General features: G+C 44.1%; 1 protein-coding gene across 1 annotated transcript in view; it reads right to left on the bottom strand.

Annotated features, from left to right (window-relative positions):
• LOC122816814 (zinc finger protein 704-like) overlaps nt 1–19,096 on the bottom strand; it is a 977,436-nt gene that overhangs the window by 850,756 nt on the left and 107,584 nt on the right. The window contains exon 2 of the mRNA XM_044089856.1: nt 16,043–16,239. Coding sequence (XP_043945791.1) covers nt 16,043–16,239 — 197 coding nt within the window. The remainder of the gene's footprint in view (nt 1–16,042; nt 16,240–19,096) is intronic.

Raw genomic sequence — 19,096 nt, 5'->3', positions numbered from 1 at the left:
CTACCCAATAGTTAGGACTGCAGCAATGTGGAATGAAGAACATCCAAGTTGTCAGCTTGAGAGTTTGTATGGAGGGGTGGGTAGCACCTGACTGAGGTGTCAGGAGGTCTGGAACTGGGTCCAGAATCCAAGGCTCCTCTTGCAAGTGATGACAAAGGAACGGAAACCATATCCGATGAGGCCAGTAAGGGGCAATAAGGATCAATTTGCAACCCAACAATGTTGCTTTTTGAAGAACTTTGGGAATTAGAGGAAATGGGGTAGGCATAAAGCAGTCCCAGGGGCCAATCGTGAACAAGTGCATCCCTGGGTGACTGTCCCGGTGGTGGGACAAGGATGAAGTAGCTGCTGCATTTGTTGTTTAGGGGAGTGGCAAAGAGATCACAGCATAGCTGGCCCCATCTGCGAAAAATCAAATCCGTAATTTCCTGTTTCAGGGACCACTTGTGAGGCATAGGTATTGCCCTGCTGAGCTTGTCCGCCATCACTTTGGATTTCCCCGGGATGTGCATTGCGATCAGAAAACGCTGGGAAGACATCGCCCATTACCATACTCGTACAGCCTCCCGATACAAGGGGTAAGACCTGGCTCTGTCCTGTTTGTTGATGCACCACACCACTGACATATTGTCCGTCTGTATTGCTATAGTTCCTGAAGGATAAGAGTCTTGAAGTGCTTGCAACGCCAAGAGCACTGCCCTCATCTCCACGACACTGATGTGCAAATGGTACTCGTGTGGTTGCCAAGTCCCTTGAACAGTCTGTCCCAGATAATGCCCCCCCCCCCCAATCTGGGAAGCATCCGTGATCACTGTGGCTACCAGCTGGGGGGGGGGGTCAGGAACGGTGTGCCTAGGGTGACCTGGGGGGAGTAGAGCCACCACTGTAGATCCCTCCTGCAGGACCCAGTTATTGAAATCAGGTGTGACATCGGTAGATCCTGGAATGACCACTGAATGAAAAGGAGCCACTGCAGAATTCTCATATGGAACTGCGCCATAGGGACCAGAGTAACTGCTGCCACCATAGACTCCAAGATCTTCAGTACGTACTGTGCCTGAATTCTTTTTTTTATCATGAGTACTGAGACTTGTTGACGAATGACAGAGACCCGTTTTTGAGGAAGCCTTGCTATCATGTTTCTTGAATTTAATTCTGCTGCTATAAATCTAACACACTGACAAGGCAACAAGGCAGATTTTTTGTAATTTATGGTGATGCCTAGTTGTGCACAAGTATGAATTGTGTGGTCTCGCGCTTGTATCAGGTGATGCTTGGTGGTGGCAGTAAGGAGCCAGTCATCTAGATACGAAAACACCTGGAATCCTAGACGCCTCAGGTGAGCCGTAACTACTGCCATGCATTTGGTGAACATCCTTGGGGCTGTGGTGAGACCAAAGGACAGAGCTCTGAACTGATGATGACTGGCTCCCAGCTGGAAGCATAGATATCTCCTCGATCGCCTGTCCATTTTTATACGGTAGTACACATCCTGGAGATCGATAGAGCACATCCAATTGCCCTGACCCAAAAAGGGGAGAATGGACTGCAGTGTCACCATCTGGAACTTGGTTTTCTTTACTGATTTGTTCAGTCTGCTGAGATCCAAAATGGGCCTCCAGTCCCCTGTCTTTTTTGGAACTAAAAAGAACCTTGAGCAAGTTCCGAATTCAATTTGGTCTGCGGGGACTTCCTGGATGGCTCTTTTTTGTACTTTCAGGTTTGCCTGATCCTGAAGACTGTGTGGAACATCTGGGATTGATCGTTGTGCTCTTTTGGGAGGTGTTTGGGAGAAGGGAATTTTGTAACCCCTGGATATTAAAGACCATACCCATGCATCTTCTGTTATTGTCTGCCAGGCTTTTCGGTACAGTGATAATCTGCCCCTGACTGCCTCCAGAGGTGGACAGCCGGGCAACCCATCAAGGGTGCTGTAGGGGCATAGCAGAGAAAGTATCCCTGTCACCCTGCTGCAGACCCCCCCCCCCCCCCCCCCGCTGGCTGGGGGAATTTTCAACAAGCTGATCCCTTATAAGATCCTCCAAAGCTAGCTACGAAAACAAAATCGCCAATAAATCCAAGGACAACCACAAAGCATTCTATAGCTATGTCAAGAATCTAGATGGCAACACCCAGATCTGCTCTGAGTTACAGCACAAAGGCACGAAAATTACAGAACCAACTGATATTGCCAACATCCTGGCAGATCGGTTCAGTGCTAACTTTACCCCCCTCTCACCCCCTAAAGAGCCCATATCTATACAGGAAGAATGCAGAGTCCCTGTAATCGCAGGTAAAAGCTGCACTCTCTAAAGCCAAAAACACAGCATTCATTGGACCGGACAACATCACAGGCTGCGTTTTACACGAACATCAGAACGAACTGGCTCCCCACTTAAGCACCATGTTCAATAATAGCCTTGCATCAGGCTTTGTGCCCACTGAATGGTGCACAGCAACAGTTATCCCACTCCACAAAGGGGGAGCCACCACTGATCCCGGGAACTATCGACCTATTAGCCTGACAAGCCTGGTCTGCAAGGCCATGGAACGTATCATCATGGAACTCATAAACAAAGACATTGGTAACCTCCAAACTCTGGATCCCACCCACTTCGGGTTTGTGAAAGGCAGATCATGCCTCCTGAACCTGATCGACTTCTTTGAGGCAGTCACCAAAGCCGTGGATGAGGGTAAGGTGGTTCACACAGCCTATCTTGACCGCGCCAAGGCTTTCGACACAATCCCCCATTCTGGAATTATAGCTAAACTCACTAAACTAGGTATAAATCCTTACGTCACAAGATGGGTTACCAACTGGTTCATTGACAGAACCCATACTGTAAAAGTTGCAGACTCCAAATCTGACCTCAAGGCAGTGACAAGTGGAGTGCCACAGGGTTCCGTCCTGGGACCTCTCCTGTTCGGTATCTACTTCTCTGAAGTACAGGCTAACACAGAAGGCATCGGGCTGACAAAGTTCACAGATGACTGCAAACTAGGAGCCATAGTCAAGTCCCCAAATGATGTGGACATCCTACAGAAGGGCCTCACTGAGACAGATGCCTGGTGTCAGAGCCATGGCCTCAAGCTCAATGCCAAAAAGTGCAGTGTCATCCCCTCTGGTAAAAACTCTGCACCCATGAACTACCACATAGGCAGCAATCTACTTAACATCAAATGCGTGATAAGAGACCTTGGGACCCAGGAGGACAGTAGTCTCTCCTTTGATAGTCACATCGCTACAGTAGTCAGGAAGTCCTTCTACGTGGCACACCTCATCATAAAAGGGTTCTCATCCAGGAAAAAAGAGGTAATTGTTCCCCTCTACTCGCCACTCATTAGACCCATTATAGAGTACAATGCCCCTTTTGGAATGTACCTCACAAGACATCTGCAGTAGCTGGAAAAGCCACAGAAGTACCTCACAGAGAGGATTACTGGCCTCGAACAAATGCCCTATACTGACCGCCTCAAAAAACTCCAGCTTTACTCCGTAGCATATCGCCTACTCTGAGGTGATCTTTGCCTAACATATAAAGCTATGTCAAACCCAGAGCTGTTGGACATGCTACACCTAAAGAAATCCCAATCCCGCCAAGCTACAAGCTCTAGGGACCTAAACCTTGTCACCACAATAAACAGGACACGCTGGAGGGATAGATTCCTGTCCCAGAGACTTCCTATACCCTGGAACAAGCTACCCATTTATGTCAAGCAAAGTTCTTCATTAGCACTCTTCAAGAAAAATCTTGATGAGTGGATGGGAAATAGGAAATACAGCCCGGGGATCACTTCTGTCTCTCTGCTGGACAGTGGCACAGGAAAATAACTTTCTTGGGTGGCGTAAGCTATGGTACCTTGCTGGCTAGGCTTACGTAGGCCCTTGGGCCGATAGCCTAGTACCTACCTATGAATCTATAAGTGTGCCAGGCAAAGCTACCTGGGATTTCCGGGACCACATCTTACCATTCCTTCTGACCTTTGCGGTAAGGTCTGGAAGGACTGGAAAAACATACTCCCACGGCAGAGAGAGTTTTGCCATCTCATTCACACCTGGTAAGTGCCTCTTTTACTTGAAGCCCAAACAAAGAACAGCCATCAAAGGGGGTGTTTGTAAAGGAGGACTTGAAGGGCTCCACAGACTGACATAGGCGTATCCAGGAGTGTTTCCGCAGAGCAACTCCTGTGCCTGCAGCCCTACTTGTGCCAAGAGATCAGGTGCATGGAGGAGTTAATGATTGAGGTCAAGGTTGCAAGCTGATTAGCCGTCTTGTTCGCTGCTCCCTCAGCTATAGGATCCTGAAGGGTATCTCCTAACTCCTTAAGGAGATCCCTCTGAAGTCTTGTAAAGTGTGATAAGTAATTCAGTGACCTGAGTGCAAAGGCCGCTGATGAAAACATACGCTTCCCATACCTGTCCATCATCCAGGACTCCTTGTTAGGCGGATGGACAGAAGAGGAAGTTTCTGCAAGTTCCTACTTGGTGGCTGCTGCCACCACCATAGCATCAACAAGCACTCCTTTTGAAAGAAATGGTTTATCTTCAGGGGCAGTTATAAATGAGAGCTCCATGCCTTTCGACTCACTACAGCTAAAAATGGGTCAAAAGGCGGAGACACCCAAGAGGTGGAGGGTCAGAAACCAAAAGCGTCCAGGTACATGGACTCGTCCTCAGAAGGGGCAAGGGACTTCCAGTTACCCCTGTGTCTAAGGATTTCCAAGATGTCTGAAAAAGAGACCTCCTCAGGGGGGGACCGCGGGGACCCTTCTGACTCCTCCAAGTCTGTGTCTAAGGTGACTGACACAAGGGAGTCGTAATAGCTTCCTCTTGCACTTTTTCTTCTGAGGAACCTCCTCTGAGGTATGCTCAGGGGAGGTTTCAGAAGAGGTGGGGTCACCCAATAGGGCACCCTGGGGCATAGGTTCCCTGTGCTTGGGGTGGAGGGGAGGTTCCAAGGCAGACACCGGTATAGAAGGGGAAGGAACCAATGGGGCCGTGGGTGGAGCGGTCTCAGCAGACAGCACACACATCACCTAGAAGGTACCACAGTCGTGGAAGGAGAGAGAGCCCGGCTCCGAAGAACCTGGAGACCTTCTCCAAACCATGTACGATGGCTCTGAGGCTGATGTAGGAGCCGAGCTCACCTGCGTCGAAGCACCGAGAGGGAGGGGGGGGTCGGACAAGGGCCCGATGCCACCCCCCCCCTGGAGACAACAACAGAGCATCGGTCCCACAGATCCCTCGACTGACAGAAGTATCGAGGAGATCACAGCAGTGGTCAGAACCGACAAACCTAGGGTTGTCGGAACAGACGGTTCCATCACCACGACTTCCATGCACTCCTGCTCCGAACTGGATGCAGTCAGAGGAGCAAATGATGTAAAGACTGGTTGGGCAGACGGCACCACTTCCTTCTGGGCTGGGATCTTCACAACCCTCTCCACATAATCATCCGAAAGGCTCCTGGATGACAGAGAGGAGTGTGCAGAAGACTGTAAAGATTGTAAAATGGGAGACTGTGGAACAGTTTTGTGAGTCCATAACGGCTCCGAGACTGCTGATGGAGCCACCAGACAGTGTGTCTTATCAGAGCGAACTGTCCATTCTGAAGGTTCGGAAGACTTGTCTTTAGATCTGGTTGGCACCAAGGATGGAGCCGACAAAGATACAAGTTTATCGTCCTGTTTTTTTGCAGACTGAGTTTCTCCAGATGCAGCTTCAAAAGGGGTTTTTAATAAACCTCGTAGAATAAGCTTGTTTCGTCTCTCCTGTAGGACTCGTGCACTAAAGCCATGACAGACAGAACATGAGTCCTGCAGGTGAACAGCCCCTAAACAGTACATGCAACTCGTGTGCCCATCCGTAAGGGACATTTTGTGGCAACACGAGTCGCATTTTTTAAACCCTGATGGTTTTGGTTCCTTGGACATGGTAAAGTACCTGAAACAACAATAAAGCTAACACACTCAACTGACAACAAACACAACTTTTTTTATTTTTTTGAAAACAAGAGAAAGAGGAGGTAGCCTCTAAGTTAAATGGCTACTTCCCCTAAGGAAGAAGAGCCTCTAACTGAAACAGCTTCGGAGGAACAGAAAAGGGGAAAGCCCTCTAACTTAAATGGGCTGCTGAAAGGGATCACAAAGGCAAGGTAGGCCCGCTGAAACGACGGTCACAACAAAAGCAACAACAAACAACCAAAGGTTTTAGAGAGGGGTAGTAGAATATAAGGAAAGTTAGACTAATGCTACAGTATACAAAAAGCTATCCGAAAACTGTCACAAAATTCACAATTTAGCCCAAGAAAAAACTACTTAGCCTGAGCCAGCAAAAGACAATCTCAACACTGCAAGTGGCAAACGAGATCTGGTTAACTACCGCTAGGCATGTTGGGATAGGGGTTAGCCTCGAGCCAGTAACGACTTTTCAAGCTATTGTATGCGGCCAAGTCGGAGCAGAGTTCGGCTCCAAACCCAAACAGAAAAAAGGAAGGTGAGATGGGGACAACGTAACATAAGAAGTTATGTACTCACCATAACATTCCATCTGTATTGTCCATTTTCATTCTTCCTTACCAGTTGGGTTCGGATCCAACCAGGACATTATTTTAGCTCGTAGCCACTAGAAAACTCTCAAGCTCCTCCCATACACATAATGCACTAACCCCAAACATAATTCACATCTTATTTGTTGGTTTACATAATCCAAGAAATATTATTATTATTAATATTATGGTAGAAGAAACCAATATCTTGAGCTTAACATAAGGACACCAAGGTTTCTTACAAGTTCTCACTCTTACAGAAGTCATTAAATGAAAGGTAGGAGGTTGATGGGAGGGAAGCTGAGGAAGAATGAAAATGGACAATACAGATGGAACGTTACGGTGAGTACATAACTTTTTTATCTGATGATGTCAGTTTTAATTCATTCCTCGAAAGATGGGACAGAGTCCCCAGCTACCTAAAAACGCATCTATCTGAAATGATCGATAAGCTAAAAGCATGACAACGAAAACACTGACATGAAAAGAATGACAGTTGAAATACCCGACAGTTCAAATGCCCGACAAACCACAATCCCAAAACTCAACAAAACAAATCCGTTTCCAAAAAACATGCACACAAGCACACCAAAAACCTTACAAACCTACACTATACCTTACATACACAACTATCTATGAATTAACCTTAACCCAAACCCTAACCCTAAGGTCCGTCACTATCGCACACTTACCTTACCCGCACCCTAACCCTAAAGTTTGTCACTATCGCAAACTTACACATTCGTGCTCGTTTTGCATGTCGGTGTTTTCAGTGTCGGGATTCTGGACTGTCGGTCTTCTGGTGTTGGTCTTCTCGATGTCGACATTTTCAGCTTTCGTTCTTTTCAGGTAGATCCCTAAAAACCCGGGTGAACTCTAAGGAAGGATACTGCTGAGCACATTTGAGACAAAAGATGCTCTTTCCCTAAAGACCAGATTCAATCTGTAATGAGTAATAAAAGTATGAGTATTAGCCCAAGTTGCATCCACACGTCACCCATGAAAGCCCTAGATAAAAATATTGAAGATGTTGTCATGGACCTGGCTGAATGGGCTCTTTACCTTTGTAACTGGCTTACCCAAATTGGAATCCACAAAAAGAGGCATATAATTGATCTGTTTTGCTGAGGTCCTTTGTTCTATGGAAGTAGAAATGTAATTCTCTGTGAATGTCCAGTAAGTGTAGACAAATTCATCTTTGTTCGTAAAATTTGGAAAGAAAACTACCAGATTAATGGATTGGCTGATGATGGATTCTGAAACGGAAAGAAGGATTGGTTTGTAATGCCACCCTATCCCTATGAAAAATCAAGTAGGGAGGTTTAGAAGATAATGCTGGAGTTCCGAAATCCTTCTAGCAGAGGTGATGGTTAACAAAAATATAGCTTTCCAGGTCAGAAACTTTAGATCACATTTTGCTGCTGGTTCAAAAGGGGAATGAATTAAGGACTCTACTACTAAATTTAAGTCTCATGGAGGAGCTGGATCTTTATAAGGAGGTCACAAGAGAAGAGTACCTGTCAAGAAGGCCTTACAAAGTTTTGATGAAGCCAAGGTGGAGTTTAATTCCTATGTGAAAATTAGGTTTACCATCATAATGTCGAGCGCACATTGCTATACACTGCAAGTGCGAATGCCGACCTGTGACTGCTGAAAATGAAGAACGCCTATGTTCCGAATCACAAAATCTCACTCCCCTTTTTGACCCATGTTAGCACTTATTTTTAGGTGTAGAGCATCTGGAAATGTTGACGTTCTGTGTTTTTGCGACATTTTGACCGATCGGCATTATGGGATGCGCTTAAAGGTGTCGCTCATATGCAGTGTCAAGCAATGTGCACTCGACATTATGATGGTAAACCGAAAATTAGAGATGGCAGCTAGCTGAATTCCAATAAATGAGGAGCTAGCTCCTTCAATGAAAATTGTTGCCAAAAATTCAAGGACACTATGCACAGGAGCTGAAAAGGGGGATCAATATGTTTCTGATGCATCCAAAACACAAATCTTTTCCATTCACTTCTGTAAATTTTGCTTGTGGAAGCTTTGTGAGAAGACAGAAGTATATGACAGACCAGGGAAGAGCATATCTTGTCTGGCTATCAACAGAAGTGGAGAAACCACGCTGTCAGCTTTAGGTTTGAAATACCGAGGTGAATCATGTCTGTCAGGTGAGACAGAAGGTTTGGAATCGGATTCAGAATCCAAAGTTGATAGACTAGATGAGGCCAAAGAAAGGGGAATCCAAATCTGTCAAGGCCAGTAAGGGGCGAAGAGGATAACTTTACTCTTTGATGGAAAGCTTTCTGCAGAAATTTGGGGTTCAAGGGAGTTGAGGGATACGCATAGAGGAGACCAGTAAGCCTATCATATAGTACAGCATTTCTCGGTGATTCCCTCGGTAGTGGGATTAGGGCAAAGAAGCTGCTGCACTTGTGGTTTAGGGGAGGTGCAAAGAGGTCGCAGCAAGGCTAGCCTCGCTGGCGAAAAATCATTTCTGCCACCTTCATGTTGAGAGACCACTCATGAGGTAGAATGGACCTGGTCAATTGGTCTGCTATCACATTGGACTTCCCTCGAATGTGCATTGCTATCAGAAATCAGTTGGATGAGATTGCCCATTGCCACACTCTTAGAGCGTCTCGACTTGCTTGTTGATGCATCAAACCAATGATATACTCCTTGTCTGCACTGCAAACATCCCAAAAGGAAAAAATTCTTGGAAGGCCTGAAATACTAACAGCACCACTCTCATTTCCAGGACACTGATATGCAAGTTGGCCTCTTCAGGGAACCAAGTGCCTTGGACTGTTTTGCAGAGGAAGTGCCCCCTCATCACCACCAACCTGGGAAGCAATTGTGGTTACTATGGACTTCAGCTGAGGGAGAATGAAGGAACAGCCTTGCAGAACCTCCTATCTTATCGAATCCACCACCAAAGGTATCTTCTTCATGCCTGGATAATCCTTATCTGGGTGGACATGTGCTGATAAAAGAATAGAACATTGTATTGCTAACATCCACTGAACAACTATAGCCATGGATACTGATCCCAAGGCTTGTAGGATCAATCGAACTAAGATTATGGAATTGTGAATTACCTTTCTAACCTGAAATCTAGCCATCTGTACTCATGAGAGAGGAAGTGAAGTTGTCAGTGGCACTGTGTTGAAAAATTTCTCCTATGAACTCCAAAGGCTGAGACAGTTCTAACTGAGATTTGTTGTAATTTTCGGCAATACCTAGAATGGAGCAAATCTGGAGTACCTGGTCTTGAGCTCTTATCAGAAGATGACTGGTCGAAGCAATAATGAGCCAGTCGTTCAAATACTGAAACATCAGAATCCCTGCATCTTAAGTAAGCTGCTACTACTGCCATGCATTTGGTGAGCCCCCTGGGTGCTGTGGTAAGGCCATGAACTGGTAATGAGTGTCTCCCAGCCAAAAGGGTGAATGCGGTCTGGAAATTTTGTTCAGATTTATGTGATAGTACACATCCTGAAGGTCTATCAAGCACATCCAGTTGTCCTTGCACAAAAAGGGCAGAATGGACTGAACCATGACCATTCAGAACTTGGTGTGCTGAACTGACATGTTCCGACTGCTGAGATCCCAAATCGGTCTCCAATCCCGTTTTCTTTAGCATTAAAAAGAATCTTGAGTAAGTTCTGAATCTTATCTGGTCTGATAGGACCTCTTGGATGACTCTTTTCTAGCAGCTTTTGTACTTCTAGAGCTGCTGCCTTCCCCTGACTGGGTGGAAAATCAGGAATTTTTCCAAACCAGTGGAGGTGGCAGGGAAAAAGAAATTATATAACCTCTGGAAATAATCATCTACACCCATGTATCTTTTGTAATGTCTAGTCAGGCTCTCTGGTTAAGGGATAAATGACCCCCAATTATCTCCAGATGTGGACAATCGGTCCTCCTTTCAGGAGTGTTGGTAAGGTCTATCGGAGAAAGAATCTCTGGACCCCTGATTCTGAGGGCCTCCTCAGCTGCATAGGTGATGTTTTCCATTTGAGTTCACTCTTCTGTATCTGGGGGAACTATCTCCACAGGATCTTGGAAAGGACCCTCAGATTTCCTGAACCACATCTTCCGACCTCCTCACTGATTCCTGGAAAAGGTGCTTTGAGGAATCGAAAAACATACTCCAACTGCATACTCCTTCCATCTTGCTCGCTCCTAGAGACTGTGTCCTTAACTTTAGAGCCAAACAACAAGCTTCTGTCCAAAGGAGTACCAAGGAAAGAGGACTTGAAGGGCTTCGCAAAGTCACACAAGCACATCCAGGCATGCTCCCTAAAAGAAATGCCTGAGCCTGCCACCCTTGAGGTACCTTCTGCCGCATAGGAGATGGGCCTCATGGATGAGTTACTGATCGACTGAAGGGTAGCCCACTGCAAAGCCACACATGACTGAGCCTCAGGAGTACTGGTCCCAGAGAGGGAATTTTGAAAGTCCCTTAATCAGATCCCTCTATAATCTTGTGAATTGTGCCAAATAACTCAGTGATCCGAGTACACATGCTTCCCAAATCCGTCCAACACCCTAGACTCCGTGTTAGGGGAATTGGACAGAAGAACTCTGCTCTGCAAGTTCTTTCGTAGTGGCCAGCGCCATGACCATGGCATCTATAGGAACTCCATTGCTTCAAAATTTCTTTCCTGCAGGTGGTGCCAAAATCTAGTCTGGTCTTTTGGGGATTGGTTCAACTGCATCGGGTTCTTTCCACACCTGCTTAGAGATCAAATCAATGAGCTCATCAGTGGGCAGAGTCAGCCAGGAGGTACATGGACTAGACCCAAAGGTCTCCAGGAATACAGATTCCTCTTTGGAAGGGTTACTGGTGGACCAACCACCCCTCTGCTTAAGAATTTCTAGGATGTCTCCAAATGAGATGTCATTGGTTGGAGATTTTGGGGCTCCTTCCCAGACATCGAAATCTGTATCTTCAGTGACAGACTCCTAAGGGGAGTCCAAGTGCCTCCTCTTGCACTTCCTCTTCCTAGGGACATCTTGAGTGGGGTGTTCCAGAGGAAGTATCAGAAGAAATAGTAATACCTTGCTGGGTAGCCTAGAGACTTTGGGCTAGCTGTCCCTATGGAGTGGAATGATGGGGCTCAAGGTGCAGAGACATATGGGATCCAAGAGGTAGATCTGAGAGGGAAGGAGCCATCTGTCCTGGAGAAGCAGAGAACTCTCTCCCCAACACCTAAAAGGCAGAATGCTCCAGAAAGAAGGAAGTCAACAGAACCAAGAAACCAAAGTTTCTGACCCATCGGCTACCCCTGCCCCAAAGGCAATCCACCTGAGGAAGAGGCCAGAGCCGAGCTATCCAATGCTGAAGCTCTGAGAGGCAGAGATGGCTCCAACAGCTTCAGACTTGACTAACACCTCAGGTCTGACAGAGATGTTCTGGCTCCGAAGCACTGGAAGCTGATGCCCTCAGAGAAATCTTTGGAGCCAAAGATACTATGATCTCAGGATCTGAACCAGATGGATGTGGATGACTTGGATCCAAGGGCTCTGAAATGATAGGAGTCAGGATCAGTGGTGTAGTGCCAGCAAGGGCTTTCTGACCCAAAGGGATAGGAGCCGGAAGAACTTCCATTTAATCTGCAGAGAGAGAAACTTCCTCATCATTCTGTCCACATCAGCCTTGGTCAAACTTCTTGAAGAACAAGATAGTGTCACTGATGGTGATCTAGAGTGCCGACGAAACTCCAGTTAAGGAGACGGTGCTCCAGATGGTACCAGGTGTATAGAGGGAAAATCGCTTGCTCTGAGTAATGGTTTCAGACCTGAGAGACTGTGATCCGAGGAAGCCACTTTACTCTCTGCAGGCTGTGTAGGAGTAGTCTTCGGATCTGTCTTCTTGAGATTCTTCCTTGGTGGTCCCATGGGTGGATCCAACAGGGGGTTAAGGATTTGGAAGGACCAGAAGGCTTAGTAGATGGCTCTTTGAGTTTTAGGTTGGGGGGCGTTGAGCCCCAGACACAGCTCCCGAAAAATAAAAGTGCAGTAGCCCTTTCAAAATAAGTTTGTTTTTTCTAGCCACTAAAGCACGCAGACTGAAAGCTTTACAAATTTTACAGTCAATTTGGTAGGTGTTGTAAGCCTAGACAGTATACGCATAATGCAGGAGCGTCAGAAAAAGGCAATTTGTGACCACATTCCTGACACTTTTGAATCCAGATGGACCCTTTTCAGACATATCCTATGAAAAAGGGAAAAGACAAGCAAAAAGAAAATAAATTTTATATATATATATATATATATAGGTCTACTTTCCTTTATCGAAATTGCACTTACCTGAGTAACAAAATCCCAAGACAACTTCTTCGAAATATGAACTATTCAAAACCTCAGATCACTGATATGTTACATAGGGAAAACAACCACTTGGCCACCACGGTGAACCATGGCCTTTTCCCCAGTGCACTGCGATCTTGGAGTTGGTATATTTAATTAGGGTGGTGTGGGGGGGGGCTGACTTGAGTGGGTTTATTATTTTGCATTGTATTATTTTGCCCTGGTGGCCAAGACATTGTTAGCCTTATGTAAAATATTGGTGATCCGTGGTTTCGAATACGTCATGTTTCAAAGTCATCATTGCGGGATTTTATTATTTTAAGTAATTTCAATAAAGAGAATGAGACCCATATATACAGATATGTATGTATATATATGTATATGTACGTATGTATATATATATATATATATATATATATATATATTTATATATCTAACAGAAAGAGAGAAAAATACCAAGAATGACATTTAAAGATACACAAAAGTGTACGTTAAGTACAGGGAAAGGAAGAGAAAACTTACCAACTATGGTAATGGGAAATACATAAACAGTGCAGGAAAGGGTGGTATAAACAAGAAATAGCAAAAAAAAAAAAAAAAAAAAAACTAAAGTTAACGACACAGCAACAAGTAACAGGAAAAAGTTTGACTTGTCTCCCAAAAAACAACTAACAACCTCTAGCGTTCACAGCGACCATGTCCAAACGTGAAAGTGGTAAACATCCCCCATCATTACACTGGCGAGGGGGAGAAATTTTCTAATTAAGACCCTAAACCTACTCTATATGGATCTAACCCGTATGCCACCACTCTGAGAGCTCACAACACTGGGGAGTGGACTTATGCATGCTTCTAGATGTAGACTGAGCATCAGCTACAGTGCCATGCACGGTTAAGTGCACATATGCTCCTGCAGCATTACTTTTCTGCTTCTGCTAGGGAACAGTGCAGTACAATACAACTACCCAACTCCCTCATCCCTACTCATCCCAACCCCAAGAAGGGTAAACAAACAATTGCTGCTCATTTTCATCTTCCCTTGTCAACACCACTAGCACCAGGATTTCTCCTCAGTCTCAAGTCAGAGTTCCATTCTTCTATACCACAGACCAAACATAAACATAACTACTATTTGTGTACCTAATGTCAGTACTTTTCAAGAACTAATAAAACTCAAACTTTTCCAAAGATGCCCCCTGCAATAGAACTGCATCAAAATATTTTATGAATTAAGAGCCCAAACATATATTATTCAAGTCTCACAGGTTTGTCCAGACTAGGATATACTTCTGCGAAAGCATGTGAACGAGTATGGGTCCAAGTAGGAGGAGGAAATAACAAGCTAGACTGATGCTAAAGAACAAACATAGTCCAATTCTGGAAAAAAATCTGAGTTAAATAACTCAGGAATGTCTTCAGACACCAGTGCAAACAGATGGTAAAATGTTTGGAAAAAAAGATCATTTACAAACAACTCGCCACTAACCTTGACAAATACCACTTACTTTCCCAGAAGCAGCATGGCATTTAGGCATATATAAGGACCATGACTACTCTCTGGACACTCACAGATGACATCCTCACTAGCAAGGATGAAGGTAAATCACTGAAGCAATATTCATTTATTTTACCTAGGCCTCTGACCTTGTTGACCATTCCATACTACTATCCCACTTACAAGATATCAGTGTAAACTCTGACTCTACCAGTGGTTCAAAGGTTTCCTGACCTATTAACTTTTATACTGAAAGTTGGGCTTGCCTTATCAGAGACAGCGTTCACTTTTTCAGGGGTTCCCCAGAGAATCAGTTCTTGCACTGATATTATTTTTCCATTTTTGTTAATAAACTGCCTCTTGAGCTGCCTCATCTAAAACTCCTACTTTCTACCGATGACATGGGTTTTCTATAGATCCAATCCTTCTCTGGACATCATTAAAATCAACTCCAAGCCAACCTTCTATAACTAAACAATTGGTTTTGTTCTCTAAAAAAAAACTACTCCTTAACCCAAGAAAAACCTAATACATGCTGTCTGAAACAAAGAAAAGCCTCAGCAAAGACACTATCCCTCTCCAATACAAAACACCTAGACAAGAACTTAAATGAATCAATCACATAGTCTAGATACCACGGCATTTGGCTTGACCAATCCCTCAACTTCCAAGACCAGAAAGTCATATCCAAAAACCAGCTACCTCCTATTATGGGACCACAAGATATCTATGTTCCTCTCACAAACTGCTAGAGCAGCCTTAGGGCATAGGTGTCCTGCTTGTATAACTAGAATATGGCTATGCATATTTGCCACCGTCTTAAAAAAATGCTACCACCTTACAATCTCTCTCTAATAAAATCTATCATTTTACTGCCACTTCCACTCAGTGTGAACATCACTACAACACTTTGGAATATGCAAACTGGCTACCCATTCAAGCAAAGCTAACCTCCTTCTTGGCGCCTCTGTCTTCAACTCCTACACCAAGACACACCATTGTCCAGCTAGAAGACAAACTATATCCAACCTACCCTACAACCTAAGAAGTCAATCCAATAATGGCCCTACTCTAATAAACTCTATCCATTAAATTTAATTCCAGAGATCACAGATTCTGTTCTTTTCCCTACATTGTGACAATTGCTGCCACTGGATCTTAGTGAAATTAGAGACAACATACACAGTAAAATATAGAAAGCTGGCAGGTGAGGATTTTCAGAAATTCAGAGCCTCTAAATTTCACAGTTACAGCACCTTATGACACCCATATTTTTATCATCATCAACAGTAAAAAAAATCAAATGTTATATTTAAACCATTAGATATTAACAAAAACGTAATATCTTATTTATAATTCATAGCAGTTTTATTCTCCTCTTATTTGGGAGTTATGTATCCTACTACATTTGGGAATTCGACTTCGTAGCCTAATCCTACTGTTACTTTGTACTAAAGATTTTGTATTTTTCTGTATTACCCAGTAAAATGGAAAACTTTACTAACTGTTTACTGTCACAAGACTGGGAAGGAGATACATTCAATAACATTGTACCCTTTACATTCCCAATAAACTCTAAAGAGATAACAGTCAGGTTATACCATTTGCTGTTACTTCCTCTATCCAAGAAACTGTCTTCAGTGAAATCCAAGTCCAGAGAAAAAAACACTGCGTGCCCTACCTGTGCTTTGGAACTAGGATCTGACCAGATATCAAAGGAATGGGTAATTCAGCTGTGTAATAGATGTGTGGTGATATTGCCATCTTCAGTTCCTCCAAACCGGTGTCCTCATGTTCTCCATACGGATCATTCTTTGACTGATTGCAGCTTGAAAACAAATCGCCACCTCTCCAAGAGTCACTGTCATTACTCTGGGACTGTAGAAAAGGAAAAAGAAAATGTAATAGAATTACTGCCAATGTAGACACTTTCATTTTGTCTAAAATGTCAGGGAACATGAATATTAAAAATCAAGAAAAGTGTTGCACTAAACACAACAGTTGAACTAGTAGGCAGAGATCGGAGCCTTCACTGACATGTCCCACAGCTACCCACATTACCATTCTACTGTATCTATATAAAATGACACAGAAGCTATGTACTACACACAGTGCCACCATACCTATCTCACTTCTAATGAAGTTGCCATTTTAAATTGCACTTCCACAGTGTTTTCGATAAGCATTACATAAATCCAAATAAGGACATCACTAAAACTTCCCAACAGCAGGACAACGTTCCATACTAACTGTGTGCGAGAGAAAAATGAAAGTGACTGATAAAATGCTGGAGACTTTTTTCATACATCTCAAGCTGCCCTCCCTAGAAAGCAGCCAATGAGGACAAGACAGTGAAATGACTAGCTGCTACTATGACAATACTGTTCTAGATAAAATCCCAAATTTACTATAGATAACTCATTTGTCAATTCTACTTTTACTCTGCAGGATAAAATGTTAATTAGTAGGGATGGAATACTTGGAGCTCTACATACACATAAGGCACATAAAGGGTTGTTTTTGTTGCCAGGAGCAATTTTTTTGTACTGGGATAATTTCATGCAGTAGACCCTGCAGGAAGACTTATCTAAACAAACTTGTATTAGAAGCAAATCAGGACAGTGGTAATTTCAGGGGAAAAGTTTAAACTACGAATCTGGGCTGCTGTCATTTGAGCTTTCGTTATGTGGCTGTTACCATGGCTTGTGGTCATTTGGCCTTTGAAAGCCTAGCTATGAGTCTGTCTTGAGGTAATCTGTTCATGCAGTTTCTGAAATAAAAAAAAAAAAAAAAAAAAAAAATAAAACAAACAATAGTATTGCAGTACTGGCTGAAGGCATGAAATCTGGGGAACAAGGAAGTTTCCCACGTTTTTGATAACTACTTCACCTCGCCAACTTCTAATCTCCTAGAACCCAAATGACCACATCCTCCAGTTGATAGACAGCTGCAATCAATGTAGGTTTGGTCAGAAGAGGATTAGGTCAAAACTGTAGTCACATCCATTTTAGTCACATATTGTGGCTTTACTGTTTCAATATCACATAACACTTGGTTAAGGAAGTTCAGCTCTTATCCCCAAAATGTTTTTACCCAGAGTCTACTTTACTACTTTATTTTTTTCACTGCTAGGTGGTGTAACCATAGTAATTTGCAATGTGGGTTATCTCAGTCTTCCTGTGACCCAAAACAGAAAAATCATGTAATGAAAACGGATGGAAGAGAAGGTCTGGACTGGGCCAGTATCCATACAGGATAAAGACAAGACTAAAGGTAGGGGAACCACACCTGACAAGGCCAAAAAGCAGCAATGAGAATAACTGTGCTCATCAAACTGAACAGCTTTCTGTAAAAACACTGAAATTAGAGGTAATGGGGGATAAGCATAAATGAGTCTGGAGGACCAAACATGAACTAGAGCATCTCTTGGTGACTCCCCCTGAGGAGGGATTAGGGCAAAGAAACGGCTGCATTTGCTGTTGTGGGAAGAAGCAAAGAGGGTGCAGTAAAGTTGACCCCAACAACAAAAAATCCTCTCCACCGCTAACTGATTGAGAGGCCATTCGTAAGGCATTAAGAGACCTGCTGAGTTTGTCTGCTAAAATGTTGGACTTCTCCAGTATGTGCATTGACACTAGAAAGCAGTTGGAAGAGATAGCTCAATGCCACACTCACATAGCCTGTTGTCAAAGGGGGTAAGAATAGGTTCCTCCATGTTTGCTGATGTACCACACCACAGTTATGTTGTCTGTCTGTATAGCAACAGTCCCCACAGGACGAACATCTTGGCCTGCAAAACTAATGCGGGTACTCTCATCTCTAGGACACTGACATGTGAACTGGTCTCTTTGGGGGACAGGTGCCATGGACCATACATCCAAGAAATGTCCACCCACCCCAGTTGGAGGCATCCATGGTCACAGTGGCTACTGGAGGAGAAAGAATAAAAGAACAGCCTAAGGAAACTTCATCCGATTAAATCAAAGATGATCCTTGCAAACTTGAGTGAGTTTGACTGGAAAAGACAGAAGATGATGCAGAATTGACCACTGAAGAGCTCGTGTCTACTGAAGAATGCACAAATAAATGTGGGCCATAGGGACCATGGTTATGGCCGCTGCCATACATCCTTGAGCTTGAAGACCAAGTCTGGCCGGGGGAGAAGGATGAACAATAATTTGCTGTATGGTCTGGCCGGAGGAGAAGGATGAACAATAATTTGCTGAACCCAAAACCTGACTATGTTTACACGATGTGGTGGAAAAGAGGCCATCTGACTTGCTGTGTTCAAATGGGCAGCTATGAACTCCAGGTTCTGAACAGGCTGAAGATGAGCTTTGCAGGTGTTGAGTGAGATGCCTACTGAATGACATAACTGGAGCAAGTAGCCCCTGGACTGCTCTAGGAGATGATTGGCTGGGCAGTGAGAAGCCAGTCATCTATATATCTAAACACTCTGAATCCCAGTAGTCTTAAGTGACCTGCTATCACTGTACCCTGGGGGCAAAGATGAGACCAAAAAGCAAGGCTCTGAACTGGTAGTGACTGGCCTCCACACAAAAGCTCAGAAATCTTCAAGATCACCTGTTCATCTTGATGTGATAGCACACATTCTGAAGGTCAGTGGAGCACATGCAATCATCCTTGTGTAAAAAAAAAAAAAAAACAGTATGGACTGAACCATGACCATTTGGAACTTTGACTTCTTCACAAACTGACTGATTGCTTAGATCCA

This window comes from Protopterus annectens, chromosome 12.part0 (genome assembly GCF_019279795.1).
Source record: "Protopterus annectens isolate FY-2018-M chromosome 12.part0, PAN1.0, whole genome shotgun sequence".
Taxonomy (NCBI): Eukaryota; Metazoa; Chordata; order Ceratodontiformes; family Protopteridae; genus Protopterus; species Protopterus annectens.
This window is presented reverse-complemented; position numbering and strand designations above follow the sequence as displayed.